Below are 25261 nucleotides of genomic sequence, written 5' to 3' on the forward strand. Positions count from 1 at the left end.
TATTTCAAGTATTGGTTAAAATATCGATTATTGGGCTGTTATAATATTCATCGAGTTGGTAAGCTTGCACCGTAAATGAAAGCTGTAAAAATGTAAGACTCGGTGGTGACTGACCATTGACGACTTTACCACCACCGGCAACACGCGATCATAGCCAAATCAACAGGCCTGATGATTTAATTTGCTTTTATAGGGTTGGTCGGACCAGTTCCGTCCTCTGTCATATATGTGCGTACGCTTTTAGGCAACCTTATAAATATTTAGTCCTATAAGCGGTTCCAATACGAAGTTTGACAGCAGGGAATTTACCTCCTATAATTTTGCTATCGACAAAAACATTTCGTAAGAATTGTGTGAAGGTTAGACTTTGCATTACTATTCTGTACAAAATGTACGCTATAAATCTATACATAATCAGGAGCATATCAAGAAGAACAGGCATTTCTTTTTTATGTCTTTAGGTACGAGCCATGACGTACCTGCATTAACCTTATTTTATTTAAATATATCATATTATTATGAACAATAATGTACTGATATACTTCTCACGTACCTCGCTTTCGTATAGTTTTCTTTTTTATGATCCTTAGACATTTGTTTTCACGATACTACAGTAGTCATTAGTGAAGTGCTCCGAGTATTTGTGGATGAATGCTGCTTCAAGGGATCAGAAAAGTATGCATTGCATCCATCGTAGGTTGACGTAAGAACAATATCGGAATCGTTCTCTGATTTTGAATTCTCTGAAATTGCTGAATCAGTATATACTCACAGATAGTCTTTATGGACGGCTCTGAAACTCTTCTCATGAAGTCTACATCTAAATTTGTTTATGTAATGGTAACAGATGGCAGCTTTCAGCAACAAGATACTTCCACGTAATTTATGAATTAGTAATGGTTATAATAGTAGTATAACAGTAAAAGTTGAGGATTTCTAGAAAAACAATATGCAAAGTTATTCACATGCAGTTGAAAAGAGAGCTTACGATACATATTTCTTAAGAATTAAGATGATTGAAAATTTATGTTTTTTTTAAGCATAATTACTTTTTTAATTCTTGGAGTTCGAAAGATCCGGATTTAAGATCGAATTTCTTGAACAAGGCTATGGAGAGCTTTAGGGAACAATTAACTGTCCATAGATTGCGTCTCAAAATCAAAAACAGCTACAAGACCAACTGTTGGGAACAAATAAACTTCTTTTCTTTTTTACAATTTTGCTATGAAAGTAATTTGGGGCGAGTAAAATCCAGCATGGATATTCGAGAAACAAAATTATGAAGAGAAAAAATAAACCTATATTTATGATTTCTTTTGTAGGCAAGAACCATCCCTTTCTAATGGGGAAACATCATTGTTATATCTTGCTTTAGAACGCAATATTTGTGGTTAAAATGTGCTTGCATATAGGCGAATATACAAGTAGACATTTACATTGAATTGAGCCTTTCAAGTCGAAGTATATTACGGCGTACAGGCTTGTGAAAAGCCACGAAACTCCTTTTTGCTAATTCGAATCGGCATCACATGACAATTTTCTGCTGCAACCATAACACCAACACAGCCTTTGCTATGAACATAATTCATATATTTATATCATTGGCCTCGGAATCGATGTGTCAGGGAAGTGGGGAATTCTAAAAGTGAGCGACCTCAGAGAGCCAGACCCAAAAGAAATGGGGACTAGAAATAACACGTCAGGGAAGTAGTTTATTGGCTATTGCAATCCAATCAGTTTTTGGTTCTATCGATGATTTCATAAGGACATTTTTTTCTTCAGCTTTCTTATTTAAAATTGAACGTTAGACTATGGACGTCGCTTAGAGGGTATGTGTGCTCTGTAATTTGTCTGTTTCAGATCGAGAGAACATGGAAAAATCAATCGATCATTCTCACCTATAAATAAGCACCTGATAATTTTTTTGTTTCATTACAAAGATGAGCAAGCATGTTAGATAAATTATGTACTTCGCTTTAGAACTTGTCCTCGTGTCTGATCTATGTACAACACCTATATACGACTGTACATTTGGTGTGACGAATGGCCAAAACAAAATGATAACACGCACACGTCGATATGCAAATATCGATTGATCGATCCTCTTTACGCCAACTTCAAACATCCTGGAACTTGAAAGGAGATATCAGGAGGTATCAGTAAAGCTTAACGCGCGCGATTCGCTAGCTGGGATACATGGGACAATGCTAGGGGATACAATTTTAATTTGCATCCCCACATTGTAGAGGTAATCCTTCTTATTTGCATAATAGTTCCACTGACCATTCGACCGTTCAGTGTTTAGTTTTTCTTTTGTCATCAACAACGTAAGACGCCACCAAATAGGTAGTCCATTATAGTTGCGATGTTAATATACTTAATAAAAAGAAAAAGATATATATATATATATATATATATATATATATATATATATATATATATTGCACGGGGCGTCTACTAGCTGAACTTAAATATCACCTGCTACGTATAAAAGTGATTGAACAGGCACTCGTTGCATCTAGCATCGTAGAATGCATCAATAAACTGTTCGCAAGTCGCTGCCTGGTGAATCGATATCGCCTTCAGGGAAAGTTTCGTGAAGTATATCAAGGAGTGTCTGCGCCTCCCGAAAAACATCGGCGTCTCCTTTTGTTCCCTGAAACCAGGAGCGTGGCCTTTGTCGGCTGCGTCGCTCTGTCAATTCTGCCACCACAGAAACATCACTACAAGTACTGCCAGTTCGATTTTGATGTTGGTGTCCTCTTTTATTAATACCTGCTGCTACTTTACGCGTTGGCACGCCACGGCTATTGTACTGTTGGGTATTTTGTGGGGTCCACGGAAGGGGTGACATGTTGTCCCGTGAAGTAATACTTTCCACCGAATCTTTGGAAGTGTTTAGAAGGCGTTCGGCTGTTGCAAGGTGAGCCCGTAGCTCTACGGCTGACTGTGGCTGTTGTTGCTGCTGCTCTTGTTGTTGTTGTTGCTCCTGCTGTTGCTGCTGCTGCCACTGCTGGCATTGCTGTTCGTTTGCGTGCTCTAAATTACGATTACTGTATTGGGGACTGTCAAAAACGGAGAAATCTGCTACCCAATCATCTGTGGCAGCTGACAGCTGCTGTTGGCTATCGGCGCTGGCCGTTCGAAGGCTGTCAAACGAAGCGCTAGGTGAACCGTGCGGCTGGGCGTGTGATGGGCTCCCAGGTGACGGCAGACCGTCGCCATCAAGGTAGAAACTCTTCCTAGGGCAATCGGCCTCAGCCTCCGGAACACTGGTGGAGCAGTCGCAACCGTGGAGTTTTTGTGACGAGTCAGGCCCTAGCGGGTTCAGTGTAATTGGCGCCCATAGACCCTGAGAGTCCACCCATAAGAATCTCGAGTTCACGTCGTCTTCGTCCTCGTCGTCGTCCGTGCTCGCTACGAGCGAAATCATCTGGTTTAGCTGTTCGGTAGCCTCAAGATCGGCACACATCTGCCCTTTCTTATTTTTGTTGGCAAATCGCTTTTGTTCTGTTTTTCGTGCACTTCCCAGGAAAAGAAGCTTGTTAGAGCCGTAACGCCGAAACGTGAACAGGCCTCGACGTCTGTCTGAGGTCGTTTGCGCAGAACTTGGCGATGTCATGGCAAGCCCCGGATCCTGTGCATGAACAACTTCCCACGTAGACTTCGCTGAGCTGGCGTTTGAGGGTGAATCAACCCATGAATGATTCCATAATGACGAGTCGCCACTTCGAGTTACGTTGTAGCGCCATGAGAAACTTTCTGAAATTGATGTACCCTCGTGTCCGATGGGAGATCCATGAAGAGGCGAATCTTCTGGATTCTCTTGTGCCACTTTCATAAGCGATTTGATTCCATGTTTTAACGGGGGAGGTGTTTTACTTTCTTCTTTAGTGGGCTTGCTGTTGAACTTTCTTTTGGAGAAAAACCTTCGCGCTTTTTTAGCTCCAAAATTACCGTAACTAATAGATCTGTCTTTCGTGGACTGAGCCTCTTCTGAAGATTCTCGGGTTCCATTTGGCGCCTTTGTTGTTAGGGGATCAAAGTGGTCGGACTGAGCCTTGGTCGAAATGCCACCTATTTTGGACGTACATGTAAAAGACTCGGTTGAGTCCTTTTTTCGAAACAATAAACCACGGTTGGATTCTTTCACTTCAGGCAAATTATTTAGTTTTTCTAAATGCGTAGGAGGAGGCTGAAGGCTGATATTTCGAAGTCGCTCAATTGTTCCTGCCGTTTCACTTGGCTTGGCCTCGACAACCGGAGCGGCATCTTTCCGCCTCCGAAATAAGTTGAGCCTTCTCCGAAGTTTATTCTGACATTCAGGCGTATTGGTCGGCGTGAAAAGTGTCGCTGGCGGTGGTGAGGTGTCGACAACAAAGTCATTCCGGATGGCCTGGAAAACAAAAGGCATCGTTATGTAGTGACTGCGCCAAAAATTATATAGATATAAATGTATGCATAAAAATTTCTTTCTGATAGCGCTGTCTCACAAATCTAACTGTACTGTGTAAAGCAAAGAATAGTATTCATTCAACATTTCTGAAAGCTTATGTGGAAACATTCAGGTTTTATATTCCTAGATAGCTGCTGCAAAACGTATTTTGTTCTGCTAAGCTCTGAAATGGATGGAAATTAATCAGTATTGTATTAAAACTATTTACTTGTATATCGGTAATAGCGTGGTTACTTGTTAAGTGGTAGGGTCAACTCATTACGTAACAACAAAACGACAAACAATTTTCTCGGGCTTTATTGGTGCTGAGGATACAGCTATTGATTTAATCATTAATTTTATTAAAAATGAAACATTAACCGTAGTTATATAAATCAAGGATATGGACTCGGCAATAATAAACAAAATTGAGTCATAATTATAAATAAGTTTCGCTCGTCCTTATTATATGTCGTTAAGGAAGCCTAAGAAAACACGTTCTCAGTTCAAGCAGGATATGCAGATCTTCATCGTTTCGTTCATTTTAGCGAATGCTAGTAAGGAGTGCCGATGTGCAGTCCATTAATATTAAAGTCCATTTCTTGCTTAGAAAGCAATTGCCAACAGGACAATTATTCTTCCTCTATAAGCAACAGAAACTGCCAACGTGAATATATTTGTAACAAGTAGTATCAAAGGACTATGGCTGGCATTATTACTGTATTATGAGCTAAACTTGCCATGGTAAAAGTCAAGAAAAATTTGCCAGAAAAAAATGTGTTCTCCGCTGAAACGAATTGTGGATTGTATTTTAATTATACCGGCCAATAATTGCGACAAATGCACTTGCGAAAAGATATACTCTTATACAAGAAAATAACATATTTAATGGGTGGATTGATTTGCGTCTATTGCAACAAAATCAACTAATAACAACAATTTCTAAAAACGTCATTGTGGTTTTGACTAAATTTACGACTTGACATAAATTAGTGTGTGCTTAGTAGAATTTAATTCGGGAACACTGTTTTCTGTAATATATAATAGAATAAAAAACGTCGCCGTCTTCCTGACAGTTGAAACAAAATCCATTTTAAGATAAACATGAAATTTATCAAGATAACGTCCTAGTCGGCGGACATCAAAAGATCCATAACGCTCTCTACTAGCATCGTTGTACATAAAAAAAACACCAACCTGAAATTCGCGTTCACCTTCACATAAGACTTCCTCACGGACTGTTACTTCACTGACGCCGCGTGCTCCACGCCACTCGGACTCCGGTCGGGCCCGAAGGAAGAACATGCCCTTCGATCAGTTTTTTTTTTTTGTTGGGTTAGCTGTCTGCTAGGAACTATAGAAGCGATCGGCAGTGAATAACATAAATGAACAAAACACGCTGTGAAAAACACCGCTTCGTTATGGCACAGGAATTCCCTCCTACGTATTCGATTAGGCCGCCGCGCTCCTTAGCTCTTTCAGCGATTATTCGACAGTCGGAATCCCATGAAATACGCTGAATGAGTGAATACTTTCTGACTACTTGCCTTGGCTAGATTTGGTTGTTATTGTTATCGTTGTTCATTTTTTTCTCCAATTGAAGACCTATCACACAGCCCATCACTAGATAGTCATCACCAAACGGCTCGGGAGGACGCAAAGGTACGAAACAGTACGTAGTAGGCGTGTATGGCTGAAGAAAAATAAATGCGACAATCAAACGCGAAAAGCACCATCATAGGTTGAATTGGCTAGTATTTACTGATAAATCGATCGTCCTGATGAACTTGGCTCCCTCAACCTCTACCCACTGTAGTCGACTGCGGTTCATTCTTTTACTGCGCAGCCTGTTATCAACTTCTTTATACCGCCAGATCAGCTTATCGCCTACCTGTAGTCGTTCGAGGAGTCATACGCATCTATGTCGGCGGAAACACTGCATTTTGACCGCAGCGACTTTGTAGTAAGCCTCGTAACGATTTCACTGCCTACAAAATATAGAAAGATCGCAGCTACAAAATTAGCGTAAACTGTATTGTAAACAACAGTGGTACCCAGCCCTGTCGTTGCTCGACAGCAGTCGCTCAAAATTAGCTCAGCCTAATTTCACTGCTTACCCTGCATCGCTTCAAATGGCACTGATTTAGGCATTGCCTTAGTAGAGCCGTGTTCAAAGTCTGCCCCTGAAAAAGCTAATCGTTATCTCTGTTAAGAGTTCTTGGAATATATTAGAAATTCACTTGATTGTCTTCCGTCAGACTAGTATGTTTTTTGTGTTAAAGGTTATCCATGATTTAGCGAAGATAAGGTAGAACAGCACATCGAGACGACCACTTCACACCGTTGGCAGGATTTATGTAGTACCAGCTGTAGTACTGCTACTTGACAAAACGGATTAACAAAGCAATTCTCATATTTTTCCAGCTGTCATCTATTATTACGGCCGCTTCGTCGAATGTCGGTTGGCCGAAGTCAGACAAGCGTATTACTGCTGATGCGCATTGACCCTCGATGATTCCCGATCATACGACACTGACCTACGCACGCACAGCGTATCTATACAGGCTTAGTACAGGGTGGATTTTACAGCACAAGTGGCGCTGCTGCTGTCGTTGAGATCTGAATCTCCTCCATCTGCCCGACCGATTGCTTTGTACATCTTTCGAGAGTAGTGAGTGAATCGGCTGCTGTCGCCGTTGTCCATTGCGGCTAGCGAGGGATGATCCCTTAGTGGCAGAGGTGGGCTTCCCTTTTCCCGCTCTGATACAAACGGCGGTGCGTCTCTCGCAGCGGAGGCGCCGAGACGTTAAGATGAGGGGCGAGAACCAACGGCCGAGAGCAAATAGGAAAGGGATGGAAACCCGCGAGCGAAGAGAAATGCTGATCAACGTAGAGCATAATATCGAGAGAAAGGAAAAAAGAAAACAAAAGAGAGAGTAATCAAATGTAACACTGTTTCGAAACGAAGTCTGTCACAACGAACTGATTTACCATATGGTACCATTGCACAAGCTTTCATCAAACTGCGTTCACCACTATATCATTGTTTATATCTGCAAACACACATATACATCAGATATGTAGGGGTGTAATAAAAGGAACACAAAAGTATTCGTACGGCTACAGTCATTTGTTAAATTATTTCGAATTAATGCGATGCAGAGCTATCCAGGACCAAGCTCTTCTGAAGTTGATTCCATAATACAATTGAGTCGTAGGACAAAATGGACTGATGCAGCTAATGAGGTTTTAACGGTAGCTACATGTTTAAATGGCGCCTACTGAATTTCACACCTTCACGTATCTGAGGCCTAGCGGTGACCAACGCAGACCAAGCCGGAAATTCATCGGTTTCACCTTATCGAGAGAAGTGCTAGCTATTGGACTTATAAACGTCTAAAGCGGCTGATTTCCAATATTACCATTGATGTGAAAATAGATATAACAGTTGTCGATCTATCCACAGGCTTAAATTTATATTCTTTTTTCAGTAAAATCTCGGGGCTTTAATGGGCTTTGACATGCAGATAATACCACGGCCCTAGAGGCTGTAGAAGCACAGCAGACCGAATGGCAAGGTTTTTTTAGGAACGAACCACTTGATTTTTCACCCTTTCTGCAGTACTGCTATTAGCAACAACCAGCGTCGAGTTGTGAACCAACAAGCTTGACTGGACGTATACATAGCGTGACGTCGTATCGGAATAGCAGATTACTGAAGCTCGTTTTGCTGTTCGGTACAGCATCCTGATTTATTTTTTTTCGCTGTACCAAGATCTCACCTGCGAAGCGCGTACCTAAACGTGCCCCTCTTTCTACACTTCTAGCAACTAACCTTTACTGATTCAGCGATGTGCTTTGTGGAACTACTGCCTGGCAGGTACCTCCGGACTACATTTCTTAACCCCGTATACGTTTTTATCTGGATACTAGCTACGGATATTTTATTGTATAGGTTAAGCCTCAGCTTATCGACTAACGTTAATTTTTTCTGCATAAACTCTTTTGGCTTCTGCATCTGCAAGAAAAATTTCTTCGGCGATTTTGTTTTTCAGATTCGTACAGTTTCGTTCCATGAACGTTGGAAAAGCATCAGCTTTGGTAACCTCAAAATCAACGCAGAATAGGGATGACTTTATCATCATCATCCGACTCCAAACACAACGCGGTTGGCCAGTCGCTGCTGACCCCCAGTCGGAAGCTCATATGCCTGAACTTAGTTCTCAAATTTTATATGGCCAGGCGAAAGCGGACGCTCGTGACGCCCGAATTACCAAGACGTTCTCTCACTGCATCGCCCACGTCTCCCGCCACTCCACCGTTTCCACCCAAAACAGAGCGGATTGTCGCAGCCTATGCTGTTAGCTCGAAAAAGCGAGCGTTCTATAGCCACCCGACTTAACATTATCTAGCCGTATACGCATCTATCTATATGATCCTATAGTATGCTATTTAATTCCGTACATATATATATTTATTGATCCTGTCCTTGACTTTAGCAGTCGGGTAGGAAATGCTATGTGCGCCTCTTCTTTGCTATTGCCGACATAATAGATTTTCAACTGGTTTTTACAATTTAATTTCAAACTGAGCACTACACAAAGGAACAGATAGAAATTACTTGAATCGATGATGGAGTTCTAATTCCTAATAGGACAGTTTAAGCTGATGCTAATGAGAATAGCTTTTCATGTGATGAACAAATACAAGGGCGAGATCCGCCAAGTTTGATCCAAAATATATTTCAGGTCCGTAGATGGTTCAGTTATTGAGTTATTTAGGTTTTTTTGGATGAACTACTAGTGGACCTAAATTGCGTCCTTAGGGCGAGTTTGGCCTGTCTTTGGTCTGTCGGTTCTGCGGTAATAGCATATACTGAACTGGCTTTACTTTTTTGCACATAAATCCATTTTTTTAGTCTATTTTTATATTCAAATATATACCTTCAAGTTTCTTTGCGCATCAAGAAAGTATGTCTAGAAAATATATATTTCAAAATCAACAACAAATTGCCTTTAGCCGACAAGAATTGGCATAGGTGAGCCCAATTCGCCTTTGTGATTGCGTTTTATTAAAAAAACGTTTGGAGTAATCATAGTGCTTACTTTTCCGAGATGATCTCTCAGCTTATCGTTGGCTTTAATAGAACTAAAAGAACTGACGCAACTCAAAACTGACTTAATTAATTGTAGCCGTTTTGTACAGGAACCCACAAGATGCACATATTGAGCTCATTAATGGAACGGATCACGATAATCATCGTTCTTCAGATCTCTTCTGAAGTGCTTCTTAGATAGTATCTCGAGAAAGCGGGTAAATTTAGTGAACGAAACAGAGACTTAGTAGCAGAATGGCAGAAAACGGCGTTACTGAAAGGTAGGCTTTAGTGTGAGCCGACCTGTGGGTTGGGAAAGAGGGTCCAGCTCTTTCATTTATCAAATTATTTGATTATTGTTTACGGAATATGTACTGCCCAGAGAATAATATTCGTTAGCCCTCGTTTTATTTTTACGTGCTTTGATTTGCTCTTGATTTGCACGTAGTCCCCGCCCAGTGCCGAAACGAAAACTCCGCGCCAACTGGGAGAGGATCCATGAGTGGAAAGGATGAGGCGGAGGGAGCGTGTTCTACTGTAAATACAACCACACAATACATACATACGAGGTACTGCACATGACTTCAACTAATTGCATAGAAGGGGTGGGCGTAACAGCTTTTTATTATAAATAATGCTGTACAATAAATTGTAAGAGTGCCTATATTTCTCTAGTAAACAAACCGAATAATACCGCCTTGACTGGATACTTGCTTTAGTCAAAAATAGAGGACGAAAACCTTTGTGTTAGGTGCATTCTCTCTGTTGACTGTTCCATAAATGGAACGCAAAACGCTTTGTACAGTATTGCGCTTCATGTGTGTCATCGCGTATCTACCATTATTCAAGCAGTGAACTAATGTGACCCTTCTTTAGATTGGATACGGATATGATAGCTTCTAATTAAATTGTGAGTTGTTATTTTGATCCTTGCAAGCCTCGTTCTTTTTTTTGTATCACCAGCGTTCCCTGATCTGAAGTTAACCCTGCGTTGTCAAGGTATAACGGAGGTTACCCCTTTAGCTACTCTTCGATAATCGTGAAATCACAATTTAGGCCAGGTCAGAAGAAAGTATGACAGAGATTGCAAACTTCCAGGAACATCAAAGTATGGTTATAATAACTATGTTTAATTTAATATTTCTTTCTTAAGTTTAATCAGTATCTCTGTTCTAATTAAGAAATACAAAAAACACTAACCCAAGACGCGGAGATTCGGCTCTCGATTTGTTCATTATGAATAATAAGTTTTTCGTAGTGCAATCTTTATTACTCAAATTAAAGTAGTCAACATACTGCTAAGTCTTTCATTTTCATTTTTTTTTTTGGCACACTTCTGTTTATGTGCATCTCGTCGCATATTTATTGACTAGACATGCACCTAACCTATATATGAATGCGTTAATAATACTTTTACTTATTACTGAAAGTACTAACTATCAAAGCAATTGATCTGCCTGGTCCTTTTGAAATATTACATGCAAGTTATTTTTGTTTTCTCTCATGCCATTGTACAATCATTAAGAGCTGTCTAGGTTTATCTGTAGATAAAGGTTTCTGTCGTATGGACGTTCGCAAAAGGGTTTTAGACCTTTAAATATATATCGTTCTGGGGCTTATTTGGGTTATGTCTTGGGGTGTGGGCACTTTTACGGATGCTCTAAATATCTGGCAGAGAAATTTGGAAGTATTAAAATTGAATACATTCTATTAGGTTCCAATATACCTCTATTTTCAACAGGTTTAATCGCAGGTTTTAAATTCAGTTATAGACTGTCTCTATTACCAAATATTCTATCAAGCACTATGGCTAGAACAATATCTTCGCTGTTGTCGCCAGAGGTTGGTTATTGTGCTTTATGACATGCTATCTGTAATATGTGTTGGTAAGATTTATAAATTCAATCTTTGCGAATAAAAAGAAACGTCTGTATGCTAGAACATCAGAGCAATAGGGAGTACCAGAATCATTTTCGAAACGGTCCGAATTATAGTCAAACGTTCCCACAGTAATGCCTCTCCATTTAAAGCTTCTTGACGTTTAATATGTGTGTTCACAGAGACCTAAAAAAGCGAAAAGAATGTGATAGTTATATTATAACACCAACAAAGCTTTTTTTCGACTATTTCTAGGTACAAATTGCGAAAATGGGCGTAAAAAATCTTCGTGGGTTGATAGAATGTAATCCTTCTCTACAACAACGACACTTCCTTCATGGTGGCACCGTGGTTATTGACGGGTAAGCAAGCTACTAGCTATAAGCAATTATAACAGGTTTGTTTATAGTTAATACATAGTTGGTTTTTTTGCACCTGTTCTTCAAAGCTTATTTTGTCTAATTTAATCTGATAATCTTGTCATCTTTTCTCTTTTTTTATCTTTTATGGGAAAGAATTTTATAACTATGTATGGTATTATACCAGATATCTTGTCGGTAAAAGGAACAGATGATTCGGAAACGTTCTACTAAGCTTTTGATTTTGTATTATGTTTCAGCTGGAATCTTGCATTTCGTTTATATCTCGAAGCCTCATTCGATTGTATACTCGGAGGCGAGTACTCTCGGTACGCCGACGCAGTCCGTTGGTTGGTAGATTTTTTAGCGCTAATTCTTTACCGTAGCATATTTTACTTCACTTAAAAACTAAACTGTTCGTTAAAATATCATTTTTTCTCTCGGCAAAGGCACAAAGGCGGATTCGTTCAATACGAATCTGCTTGAAACATTTCGACTGACATAAAGCCGGTAAGAACAAGTCTCAGGATAATAAAAACAATTGACCATATACATTGCATCGCACTCATTTAGAAGCACCATCTCCTGTTACATAAAGCTTTGTTTCCCGCTTAGTTCAGTTTTAAACGAGTTTCACCTTCAAAATACGATTATAAGCCGCACAATGATTAGAAATCTTCAATCACGGATTATACGAAAAAGGTTTTCATATCTCGATAATTGTGTTTACACGTCTTCTTTATTCTGTTCCAGTTACTTCCGGTTATATAAGGACGCGAATGTCCACTGTGTGGTAATGCTGGACGGCGCGTATGATCCATCAAATAGCAAACTTCGAACTATTCAAAAACGCAATATGGATCGTATTAGTCAAATGAAGCGTCTGAAGGTACCGAATTGCATGCCGTCAAACCAATACGACTGTATATTAAATATTTATATCAGTCTTCTATGAAGTTTAATTCTCATGCGCCTGTTTACCGCAAAATTTTACATCGTCGTTTCATGTACACTCACTGTTGTATTTATCTAATAGAAAAAGTTAAACGTAAATATACCTGCGTTTGTCTGACTTGGTTTCCGGTAACAAGGGGGCCGATGCTGAGAAAATTAAAGTTATGCCGCCATTGGCCACGGATGTGTACAGAACAGTTCTTGCCGATTTAGACGTCGAGGTATACAAACTTATTCAATACAAGTTGCATTCAATGAATTACTCAGAAAAAACTTCACAGACCTCACATATGTATATTGGACACTAATAACAAAGTTAGATTTTTACTTATGTTAGTCTTGATCAGTTTCATTGATTGATCCGCTGTGATTATAAAGGGATCTAGAGTTTTTCTAGCCTAACCAACTATTCAATATATACAAAACGAAAGTCGAAGTTTATACGTCTGGTTTTATAGCTTAGCACACAGAAACTACAGAACTACCACTGAACTTTCATCATTTGTAGCACAGAGGTTACACTCTAAATTAGTTTGTAAAAAAACAAGATCGTTACTGATAGCCGAGATGAACATGTAGACACCTGTTGTGATTGAGAAGCTGTTTCAGTGGACCCAGCTTTACATAAAAATTTAACCATTAAGAGAATAACGAATTGTGTATCCTGCGTTCCCTTTTCAGATGATTCAGTGTGTTTTTGAAGCAGACGAACACATTGCTCGTCGAGCAAATCAACTAAATTGTCCTGTCATTTCTGATGACTCTGACTTTTTTGTTTATGATTTGAAGGGTGGCTTAATTCCATTAAGCTCGCTTAACCGCGAAACGACTATGAAACAGTTGAACCCGAACGGGCCGACTGTTAAAGGTAAACCATGCCCAAAAGACGCCATACATAGGCATCATTTATAGTGAAATAAAATGAAAAAGTTAATTTACAAGAGTATCTGAGTAATATTACTAACGTATATTAGCTCACCTAAAATCTCTGTAAAAGAGTAGAACGATATTTCATTTGAATATTAATCAAATCGTACGCGCGACATGGGCAGCCCTTGAAGTGCAGCTACATAAGCTTTTTATGCAAGCTCGATAATTACTTTGAAGATGCGGCTTGAAGTTTCGCCAAAGACTTCAAATATATCACTGTGCATCGTAAACATTAATCATAAGTTCCTTTGCAATTGAGGTACGCCTTTTTCCTTATTTTATCAATTCTACGCTGTGATTTGTATTTCTATACTGAGATTGCCATCTAAATTAAATGCTTTGTATTTTGAATTCAGGCATTGATTGCAAAATATACAAAGTCGAAAATCTACTCAACAAGTTCAACCCCGAATTCAATCGGGAACTGCTTCCACTCTTCGGCACCATTGTTGGCAACGATTTTGTGGCAGAGGTAACTGTATTATCGCAAATTATTATTACCGTATCGCAAAGCAATGCCTTATCTTTAGTATTTTATTCTAAACTGTTTCGCTGCATACATTAGTCAATTAATATAAGGTCTTTATAATAATAATAATGTTAAAGTATCGTCGATTAAGGTTTACTATAAACGAGTGGCTTAAGAACCACAATTATTATTATTGCTAACAAAAATAAAGTTCACCAACTAATTACTCTTCCGAAATTTCTGTTCATTCCTTCCAACCTTTCATATGTCTACTGTACATGATACGGATGACAAATTACGATACGTTTCGACAAATACGACAAATAGGATACGTTTTCTCATTTTTTCCAAACAATACGTGCACCGCGCGACTGTAGGCTACACTATAACCCGCCACACGCAACAATGGTAGCCATGCTCAGCTTTCTATCGCGACAGAAATCGCTTGAAGAGTGTATAGACATTGTGCTAAGGTGTGTAGAATAACAGATATTTGTTAGCAATCTAGTTTTATTCGTTGTTTAGATAGGTAATGTTTATTTGTCGCTTTTGTTTTAGTTGATTTTTTGCTGAATCCCAACCTCGCCCTCTTTTTTTCATAGAAAAGTGATTTTTTTTTAAACGGTTTAGCGGAAAGGCGAATTAAATACTTCTTTTTCTTTCTTTGTTTCTTAAATACTTTTCTGCATACTCACTATGTTACAGATGTACTCCAAAAGAGCGTCGCGACAAACTACACAACCTAATGAAAGATGGGATCGCTAGGTATAGGTCAGAGTTCTCTGATGAGCGGGTCACTTACAAAAATGGTGAGTTTGACTAATGGATACTAATGGATAGTGCTTACTTGGAAAATATTTATATATAACATTTAATTTTGGAAAGTACACTGTGCAAGACATCTGCTACGCCTGAAAAGCACAAAATGCTTTGTACGTTATTCAAACTATTCGTTTAAAAATGTTTGATTCTCCATGATCAATACAAAACATTTTTGGGTGTCAAGCATATCTTTACTTAGAGAAAAAATGTGTTAGGTTTACCGTTGCCAACTATGAAAACTTCTAAAATTAAATTCAATACTAAGGCACAAAAATACAGATTTTAAGAGTCTAAATAAACTAATCGATGTGGTTTTCGCACCAGAAGGATTTTTTCCAGCGTGAGACAGTTTTCCCCATAAAAACCAACACAGTCGTATCGATTTTATGGAGGGTCGACGCAAAAAAAGTCGGTAGATGGCATCTTTGCCAATAATTCGCAGACAGGGTTGCGTTATTTTAATTTGATTAAGCCTATTTCATCACACGTTTCATTAGTAATCACTAGGTTCGTAACTCCCGTAAATGGGTCCATTGTTTTGAAACCCTTAAGTCTATATGACCAATTGTTTGTTAAATTCTGTTTTTGCAGGAGTACCTATGCCTGACTGGGTTGTACAGAAATTCAGAGCTGGCGAAGTGCCGTCAGAAGTCATTACGATGGCGACTACAGGCATCCATTTTCTGTTTGTCAAAGTTGAAGTGGTCAGCATGATTAGCTCGTACCAGGTACGCTTCATGGAGCAACTAATTACACTCACACCGTTGACGTCCATTATTGTAGTCTTTATTTGAACGTGGGTAACCATTGTCTGACTGAAAAACTTTTATATGTTGTAATCTTTAAATATATGCGACATGCTTTATAACAAGAAGTACCCAGTCAGTTTTTAGATAATTTCCTATTCCCATACGAGAAAATTCGAACTGCCTGTTGTAACAGTTCGTTAAAGTTCGTCGATCAAAACTTGATTTTATTGCTGTTCGTATTGCCTACATTGTTATTTTTAGGTGTCATTACTTCTCCGAAAATCGTTGTATAGGTTAGTATTTAAGGGTCATGCCAGTATGGTTCAAGAGTTGGACCGAAGCGGACATGATATGCAATTCCAGGATATCGAATTCACGACAGGTAATACATTTGTTAATGACTGTCCTTTTTAATCGATCGAATATTTCTAAATATTCAAGGTTATCGCTATGGCTATGTAGACATCTCATGGAGTGGACATAGTCTGGCAGATAAATTCGAGAGATTTTCTAAGCATACGAAATTCCTACGCTAAATTCAGCGTCGGCAATGACCAACTGGTTGGAGCTAACGGTAGCTTTCCCATCGATACAAATGCATAACACTTACATTTGCCGAAGCATGAACGTTGCGTGCTCAATATGATCCGACCGCTACCTTAATTAAAAATCTAACAGCTATTTAGCTAACAAGGGTTACTAAATCTTCTAAAAAAAAGTGTGAAAAAAAGTCGGACAGCTGCTTTTGAAAAGAGTTAAAGGCAAGAAGCTTTATTGTCGTTGTTTTTAAGTCTTTCAACCATCTTCAATTATTATTATTCTTTCTTCGAAAAAAGTTCCTACGATAGATGCAATTATTGGTCGAAAGAATGACCGCCAATTAGGTTATTTCTCCCAGAATATTTCCGTTGTAGAAAGCAACCTTAAAAGACAAAATCATCAGATTGACAGGCGTTTCGGCGAAACAAGGAATTTTTAGCCAACTTAGCTGCCCATATTTAAGGCTGTCGTATGGGGGCGTATCTGATCAAGACTCGTTCGTCGTTTTTGTCAGATATACTTTGCCAAAAGTAGTGAAAACACGGAAAAAAGTTTAACGTTTGCATGAAGCAGCGAATTTTGAAAGTGATTGGATTATTCGGATCCAGGTGCCGCAGCCTTTATTTATTCTGCGGATCATTTTTAAAACAAAGGTGGCAGTAATGGTAGAGCTGTCACTGACATGTTAACTCATGCTTCTATTTAGGAGAAGTTGGCTTATCGGAAATTCCCGACTTGAGCGCGGATCAACGCCGTACCATTTTAATTAATTGTATTCAACCAAAAGTTCATTGTGCTGACCTTGTAAAACTTCCTGCGGGGAAATTGCTGATGTATGCACTTGAATATTTGGTAAGTATCGTGGGCATGAAATACGCATGCGATAAGGATTCTTTTTCAATCCGTCGTTTCATAAATGACGGTAAATTGTACTAACGATATGAAAATCTACCCATCGTAGCAATTGCTACTTCAGAGACTTTTCCCGTAAACGGACCTTTGTAGTAACCTCAATTGTCAGACTTGTTGTGGCTTGATTAGAGTACAATCGTTGACACCTATTATGCGATACATGATCCCCCAATATATGTGAACTCTAGTTATTATTCCATAGTTTGCCTAATTTTCCATTGGCAGGTTCTTAATACGATGATCGAATGGGAGTTTGCTTTGTCATTACTTGTGATGCACGTGGCGGTACAGGCGACAGCGGCACGAACGATGACCGAACGTGTAAATTATTTGTTAGGAATATACGTGAACTCTAAACAGGTATGCCAGATATATAAGTAGTCCGTGTGTGCAATCTATTTGAAATATTTGCACAAACTCATAGCCATACAGAAGAGGGAAAAGCGATTTACATTGCCAATAGCGGTCATCTAAGATGGCAGAATTTATCTACCCACGTCTCTAATCTCGGATTAGATATATACCGGATTAGGATATACTGAGTATAATATATATATATATATATATATATATATATATAATGTTGAACTAAATGATTTAACTTTGATTTAGGTACAAGGTTTTTCTAGTTTCTACAAGAAACCGACATCCGGGCAACGCCTTGATCTCGATCTTATCTACAAGACAAATCAGTACACAGGATGTTTGGATACAATCCACGCGCTAAATCAAGTGCTTGGCGCCCACAAGATTAATTTTAAATTTCATTTGGTGAGTAACGCGCTGTATATAACTACTTTGTGCTCACTCTCGTATAAAGATATCTGACTCGGCGTGACTAAGCTCAATTTAACGGACAATACAACGGCAACTGTTCAAGAGCCACAACATTGCTACGGCTAATTGGTTCGATTGCGGTTGTATAATTGGTTTCGGCTAATCAGTATTATTGTGGGCCGAAAGCGTCCTATAGCTAACTGGCATAAAAACTTACCGATATGCGGTGAACAAATTCATTTTTTAGGGCAAAGCAAAATAGACATAAATGCTACTCTCTCATACGAGTAGTTTTTGGGTGCAGATGGCGGGAATAACAGACTTCGTACACCAACTAAATTAAAGGTTAAGCAGTATGTAAAAATCACACCATTAATTTTCTGAAGCCTGAATCAAAAATGATAACTCGACACCAGCAGTTTATTCATTACATCGCATCGACAGCATATTTGAGTTGCGGATTATTTCGTTGTAATCGCTAATTTCTCCCGGAATGGGTCCTGCATCTAGTGGGTGGCAAAATTTTCGTGGAAACCTTTTTCAAAGGGTAAATCAGATCAAAATATCTTAATATACTTGCATACGAGCGACAAGAACGTTTGTTGTATTATTGTACGCATTTCGCTCACAATCTTGCAGGTAATGAATGGTGTGTTTCTGCACAATTTCTACAAGGACCTTAAGGGGAGACCTCAGCCGCACCGATATCTTGCTAACCATCTACAACCAAATTCCCGGTTGCACCTGAAATTTGAGGAACTATGGTCACAAGTGTTTCAGCGCCTTTTCTCTGAATCAAGAGACCAGAGATAATGTAATGAGAATGTTGATTTGATTTTCACCGCAAACCGATCCCTAAAAGTCTCTCTATCAATTATGGTTTGTTTTTAGAAACAAAGATTCTGTTTTGTAAAATTATATATTTAAATTAAATATCCATGTGGCTCTAAAGTACAGGAATTATGTTTACTAATAGGATTACCCATATATACCGCTAAAACAGTGCAGAAACCCACACGAAGAAAGAATTATAGAACATTCTATAAGTTAGAGTTGAATTTAATCTATCAAACTGGGCAAGGTACGTTGTCTGCAACAACATATTCGGAGGTAGAATGTAAGGGAGCCCATCTCAAATTCTCTCAAAAAAATAATTTCGTAATTTTTTCTAATGGCAGTCTATTTGTTAAAGTTGTCACTACGTAAGAATAAACAATAATTTGTCATGTAGTCATTATCGAGAAAAACTATAGTCCATTTTTGATTTGAAGATTCATATGAACTTCGACTCATACGAAGGTTCTTGTCTGTTCATCTGTATATGATTTAAAAGTAAAGAGACGTCAACGAAAGGCGATAAAGGTAATATGAAAAAATTGTGGTACCATTAAGAATGTTTAAACAGGGTCTATGTTGAATAAAACTATTTCATGTTTGACCCACAAGCATCAGGCCACGCATTTATCGTATTGTAGGTGTTGCAAATTCGAATTTCTTTTGGTGCTGTTTTCTAGGAAAAGCAGCATGACATTTTGACCCGTCATTGAAAAACGACATTACCGAAAGGAAGGAAACAAACATCAAAAACGAACACTTGATTTAAATGTAATAGTCTTCCGGCCGTGTTAGACATAGCAGTAGAGTAAGTACTACGATGTGTTCGCTTGAGAATTAGCTGAATCAGTCGAACATAACAGGCTTCAAAGTATTAAATTCAACACTGGTACTTTATTTTCATTAAAGACCTAACGCATAGAACATGTGTAAATGTTGCGCACTTACATACAAGGCCGTTCATATAACCGATATACAAAATAGCGGTTTCAAGTACGTTGGGTCAAGTTTAAAAATAACTAGATCACAAGCTAAACAGGCTTATTATTACTAAGAAAGCTAGGTGAAGTCTCTAAAAAAATGTTAATAAATCTATTCACAAGCCTTGCGAAAACGTCGTATCTACAACAAAACTAAAAAAAGTATCCTTCAGATTTAAAAAAACATTGATGTAATAGAGCTTTACATAACCATTAAGATACAACAAGTTCAGCCACAGGGGCGCAGCAATTTCTCATGCGTACGGAATAAGGAACAGCTAATGAAGCATATGCATGGCCTAAAATCAAATACGCTTACAAATTCCTTTTTGCTTCTGCATCGAGCAAACGTAAGAATTTTTTTAGTACTATCGGGTTACGTATAGTCGCCTCTAATAATGGAAAATTTAATAGAATTTATTAAAATTCTTGATAAGATTATAAAAAATTATAAAAAAATTAAACGAAAAAATATTAAAAAACCTGAATATTTGTATGGACAATTTACGATGTACAGTCAAGTTTTATGTACGGCATGACAAGGAGAGTGCGACTATGATATATAATTGAAATACATTACTCTGCCTCAGTAGTAGCTAGCTATGTATCTTAAATAAACAGAAGGGTCTATAGCACAAAATGAAAATTATACAAACGACAGTGGGTATCCTCAAGAATCGTTATCATCGTTCGCTGTATCGTATTGGTCTTCATCGTCGTGTTTGCTAGGACTGCAATCACTTCTAGCTCTGTTCACTGGAAGTCGTTGAGAGGCACGTACACGGTCCTGCCGTGCTCTTTTAAGAACAGTGGTATCTGAGGGCGGTGGCATCTCAATAAGCCGCAAAGTGGCAGGCATTGAAGACAACCTAATGTATTAAAAATTAGAGCAATCAGAACATATTGATATATTCTGTAGTGAGATGCTTCGCTAAATACAATGCAAGAGCTATTCGAAGCATTCCAGCACAAGAAGTATCCAATCCACACAGATTCAAAAATTCGGTCAAATAATGCACTGCAAAATCTGAACAACAAACAGTCATACAGTTTTATCGTCATTAAATAAAAGGTTTGTGTTCTAAATCGCATTTTTGATTTGTTATTAGTTTTTTTTTTCTCAATATGTTCAATATTTGAATAAAGCTTATAGTTTCCTGGAGTTTTCACGATGTACTTGTACTACCTGTACTGTTGTAACGTGTTTCGCGAAAGCTGCGCTGCATGTAAATCTTTCACATATTGCGAACGCATTCTCGACTCCGGAAAACCTCCTCTGCTTTCATCTAGATCGAATTGTTCTGACATCTCATGGATATAATTTCCTCGCTGCATTACTATCGGCTCAAAATGCTGCGTTCCTCTCTTTCCAGAGGCTTCCATCCGTAACCCAAAAAAAGACAGTGACATCCCTGATGCCTACATAAAACGCCATAGTAAGAAGATTAACAGCTAGCTAGAATTTTAGGATAATAATGTAGGGACTACTATCTTTAGTATGTGAATGTGCTATTTTTGCATTTAGTCTTATTTTGCAATAATTGTGGTTAACGGCTAGGACGTAATTTACCTTAAAAGCTAAAATTACAAGTACTCCAAACAGTAATATAAAGGCTGGCACGACGCTAAACCAAGATTGTTGATCGGCAAATTCTCTAATTGCCACACCCAGCCCTGAAAGCAGATTTGCAATGCCCAACGAGATAGCCTTTGATGAGTATTCAGAGACCATACGAAGCAAGACCTATGAAAACAAACATGCATATAACATCAAAGAAACGTTTTAATACCAAATTTAAAGATAAGAACCGCTTAACATACTAAGTATGTTTGCTTGTGCATAACCATCATTGGAATATGAAGCAGCTTTATATATATACATTTACTAGAGCCCGACATTTTTATGCAAAAATTATAATAATTATCAAAATGGCTAGTCTGGTATTTACCTCTATGGGCGAATATTCCATGTGGGCGGGCGTAAATTGCCTACGCATATACTCCTGACACTCTTTTGACTCCGAGCTGACATACCTCGACGGATTGTACCATGCCCTACCGTCCTCACAAGGGCTTTTTTGATTCAGTAGGTAGAGGTCAGCCTCGGAATGCCTTAGCAGGTTCTGCCAGTACCAGAAGTAGGATAACCAGAAGAGGAAGAACAAACTGTAACCATAGGTGACGACTCGAGAGCGCGAGATCAATATAATCACAATAAAGAGGACTCCAAGCAGTAGAATTGTAACGCGTATTACAACGAGAAGATTCACTTCCGATAAGAGACCACTGGAAATCAAAAAATGTTAGAAAATAAGCACCGGGGTGACATATCTACAATTCACTAAAATTCATATAACAAGCATTTAAGCATGCTTATGCACAGAGCTTTCAACGCACATAACACTTAGCCAGAACAGCTGAACCTTCGATGGTCTTTCCCGGTAGTCAAAGAAGACCTCAGCATTGGTCACGATATCATTCATTTTTATACTGATCCGACTTGCAGATCGAGCGTCCAGTTTATTGAGCAATATGCGAAGCTCTTCAATATCCTCCGTGCTAAACGCGAGCTCCAACCGTCCGGGAGTATCTATATATTCAGATAAGAGAAACATTCAGTAGGTTGCTAAAGAACTAGAATGTGCTAAATGTTGTAAGGTGACGTTTTAAACTCCTACTATTACAGGTAGTTTTTTCTGAATATTTCCTACTTACTTCACAGATTTGTTCTACTGCTAAATATTGTAGTGTACTGATGGCTTCGGAATCGATTTTAATAACAGCATTTAATTACACGCTTACTTTTAGAGTTTGTTTTTAGAAGTTTCGTTAACTGATAATTCAATTCAAAGGAAAATTCTACGACAGATATTTAGTTGGTAGATAGAACTTATCATTGGCACTGGCCTAATGAGGTCAATGTGATCAAACACCTGATTTCAAAATAATCCTGCTAACATTAACCTTTTTGATCAAGGTAGCCACCCTCGAGGCGTGTCATTATATTCTTCACCCATTTGCGAAGGTACACCATATCAGTGGAGAGCTTTCCGTTATTTGTTGCATCTGCCAGCATCTGATATCGTAACAGCTGTGCCTCGCATTTTGACAACGACTGTTCGCACGTCCCCAACAACTTACTGCACTTTTTACTTCCTGAAGTTAAGTGGTCGCGAATAAATAACATTTGGGATCACATTTTAATTAGGAGGAGTGGGTGCACTACGTAATGTCTAGCACTAACGTTTCGAATCTTGCGTTCAGTTCTTAGACTACTACACCCAGCAAGAAACAAAGTGTGTTCACGGCCGGACGTCGTGTAAGTACATACACATATACATACGGAGATGATATGCAAGCTAACTCATATTTTAAAACAGACACGTGTTACGTTACATTATCGGAGGAATAATCGTTATATGAATCAATGATAAGTGAAATACCTCTGAGGTATCTATACGTATCTATATGTAACAAGACCAGTGAATTTTAATCCGCATGCTATTAGAAGTGTTCCCGAAAGCAGAACATAAGAGCCCCGTATTTTGCGTGTATAACGTGCTACAAAAAAATTAAAGCATGATACGGTACGCAATTCGGCGTGGCTGACGAACACATGAACAGTCTATAGACAACAATTATAGCAGATGCAGTTGGATCGAATTCATATGTCCACTCTTTTTTATTAAACATTCTGTCGTCTCATTAAAGGAATAAATAGCGAATTCAGAAGTTTATGTAAAATACCTGAGTCAAGAATCGCATGCCTATCTGGCGTGAGTTCATCCGCTTGTTCATGTTGCCTTGCTTCCTCCGTACGAATCTCATCGATCGCTGTGTTCTCGAATCGACTGCTCGGCTCTATCCAGTCTTTTCGTTCGGCTAAGAGAGAGTTTTTAATTGATAGCTGCCCGACGCAGATGTTCACGGCAGAGATAATCAGAAGGAAAGCTCGACCAGGATCCCACATCAAGAAAACGGGCCTCATTTTAGTCTAGCACGAAGACTTCGTTCTCTGGGACGAGCAACCAAATAAACATAAGATTGAAATAGAACGCATATATGAAGTATTATTGCTGTTCATAATTATTAGTGCATGAGACCGCTTTTCTATTGTCATATAAAAATATGCGGAGTTTTGAATACGTGAGGCAAGATCATAATAACGGTAAGACTAAATTCACGGCCATTACATAAATGGTAAAAAGCGTAATAAACTTTTTGGCTTTGCTAGGCCCAAAAAAACTATTGATCTAGATTTGGTTAAAATTACGTATCTTTATGAATCTCTCTGTCCTAAACTCACATCGAACAAGGTAAGAAACAAAAATGTCGTCCTTATTGAGTAGCAGAAAACGCTACGAAGTATACGCTCAAATAAGACAATACAAGCTATACTAAAATTTATTATAACGAGCGACCGCGAACTTAGTAGCCAGATTCTATTACTAAGCAACAGATGAGTTCACTTAATTCATTTGTTTTCTAATTTCTCAAACATTTATAGCATATTATGTATTGCCGCTAAACCTGTGACCAAACTATCGTCTAATAATAAAAAATAGAGTAGTTTTCACCCCACCCCCCTTCCCCTCCCTCTTTACGTTCCATATTCAATTGATTTTCTACATCAGATATTGGCTTCTGCATTTTTCCATGCTATGCACTAAGAAATGCCATGCTTAACTTCTCACAGTATCAATTCTGGATAATTTCCGTTCTCTGTATGATGAAAGACTCGGTAGATTATCAGGAACCTACCCGACAGAGGTGTGTGACTGACCGAATATATGAGTATTTGCCACGCACCGAACACACTTCATTCTCCGGCCTATTCTCCGTCAAACTGTTACCTGTAACCGCTATCTAACCCGAAAGTCATTAAAGCACTCTATCAACACCAGTATGACAAAAATTCAGTGGCATTTAAATTTTCACAGGCAAGCTACACTGCACCAATGTACATTTTCACCGAATGACCCTGTGTGTGTATTAAGTAAATAAGCTTTCTGGGGTACTATCAAAAAACCATCATAGCTCACCAACTTTAACCAGACAGCTATAACACACGTTCTCGTGTGTAAGCATAACAATAGCCCAACCGTCAAGTATTTTACGTAAGTTCACTAAACGCAGTCGTGCAGTTTTGTCAATATTCGAACAACGTGTACCTTGGGCGAATCAAACATTTAACTAGGTCGAGCTCGTGATTGTTTACCAACAACCGCCTTTACGCGAAGTGGCCAAATCGTCTGCTGCGGATGGCGCGGAAGCACTGTCCTTAAAGCAGGCTGCATACATACAGGTGGCGAACTACTACTGATGAACCAATGGAACTAGTTTACCCTTCTATTTATGAGTTAGAAATGCGTTCGTCGCCTTCATAAATTTCATTGAACGGCACTCATTTATACTGGATGGCAATAAACAACATCTGGACAAACGCAGAGCCACGGAACTACAATGCCTTAATGTCATAAGTAATGTCTAAGCCTAACTGTCATCAGTTTAACGCTATGAGGCTAGA

At 38.7% G+C, this 25261-nt stretch overlaps 3 protein-coding genes across 13 annotated transcripts; 1 reads left to right on the plus strand and 2 right to left on the minus strand.

The window, feature by feature from the left end:
- Positions 1 to 441: 441 nt before the first annotated feature.
- Positions 442 to 7560, minus strand: LOC111264457 (uncharacterized). Of its 4 annotated transcripts, XM_086970093.1 has the most exons (4): positions 6553 to 7560; positions 6327 to 6423; positions 5633 to 6128; positions 442 to 4396 (listed from the first exon to the last, which is right to left on the minus strand). In XM_086970093.1, the coding sequence occupies exons 3-4, from the start codon at positions 5738 to 5740 to the stop codon at positions 2537 to 2539; spliced, it is 1968 nt and encodes a 655-aa protein (XP_086826219.1). In that variant the 5' UTR covers positions 5741 to 6128; positions 6327 to 6423; positions 6553 to 7560; the 3' UTR covers positions 442 to 2536. The 4 variants fall into 4 exon arrangements, with proteins under 4 accessions (XP_086826219.1, XP_022696127.1, XP_022696126.1 ...); XM_022840392.2 differs by having other exon boundaries at positions 5633 to 6423; XM_022840391.2 differs by having other exon boundaries at positions 6327 to 7560.
- Positions 7561 to 9998: 2438 nt separating this feature from the next.
- On the plus strand, positions 9999 to 19368 carry ast (single-strand DNA endonuclease protein asteroid). Of its 5 annotated transcripts, none has more exons than XM_022840359.2 (15): positions 9999 to 10099; positions 11664 to 11770; positions 12028 to 12117; positions 12521 to 12656; positions 12859 to 12942; positions 13403 to 13589; positions 14008 to 14123; positions 14448 to 14593; positions 14826 to 14929; positions 15534 to 15670; positions 15953 to 16073; positions 16938 to 17083; positions 17369 to 17503; positions 17756 to 17914; positions 18560 to 19368. In XM_022840359.2, exons 2-15 carry the CDS (start codon positions 11679 to 11681, stop codon positions 18731 to 18733), a joined length of 1827 nt encoding a protein of 608 aa, XP_022696094.1. In that variant the 5' UTR covers positions 9999 to 10099; positions 11664 to 11678; the 3' UTR covers positions 18734 to 19368. The 5 variants fall into 5 exon arrangements, with proteins under 5 accessions (XP_022696094.1, XP_022696091.1, XP_022696092.1 ...); XM_022840356.1 differs by lacking the exon at positions 9999 to 10099 and adding an exon at positions 10103 to 10135; XM_022840357.1 differs by lacking the exon at positions 9999 to 10099 and adding an exon at positions 10103 to 10135 and having other exon boundaries at positions 12028 to 12096.
- A 260-nt stretch (positions 19369 to 19628) lies between these two features.
- On the minus strand, positions 19629 to 24931 carry LOC111264446 (uncharacterized). Of its 4 annotated transcripts, none has more exons than XM_022840362.2 (9): positions 24777 to 24931; positions 24496 to 24596; positions 23482 to 23749; positions 22699 to 22890; positions 22132 to 22324; positions 21684 to 22020; positions 21305 to 21478; positions 20921 to 21153; positions 19629 to 20603 (listed from the first exon to the last, which is right to left on the minus strand). In XM_022840362.2, exons 3-9 carry the CDS (start codon positions 23720 to 23722, stop codon positions 20405 to 20407), a joined length of 1569 nt encoding a protein of 522 aa, XP_022696097.1. In that variant the 5' UTR covers positions 23723 to 23749; positions 24496 to 24596; positions 24777 to 24931; the 3' UTR covers positions 19629 to 20404. The 4 variants fall into 4 exon arrangements, with proteins under 4 accessions (XP_022696097.1, XP_022696096.1, XP_022696100.1 ...); XM_022840361.2 differs by having other exon boundaries at positions 24496 to 24600; XM_022840365.2 differs by lacking the exon at positions 24496 to 24596.
- Between the last annotated feature and the right edge of the window lie 330 nt (positions 24932 to 25261).

Source organism: Varroa jacobsoni, unplaced genomic scaffold, assembly GCF_002532875.2.
Source record: "Varroa jacobsoni isolate VJ856 unplaced genomic scaffold, vjacob_1.0 scaffold_859, whole genome shotgun sequence".
In the NCBI taxonomy this organism is placed as follows: Eukaryota; Metazoa; Arthropoda; class Arachnida; order Mesostigmata; family Varroidae; genus Varroa; species Varroa jacobsoni.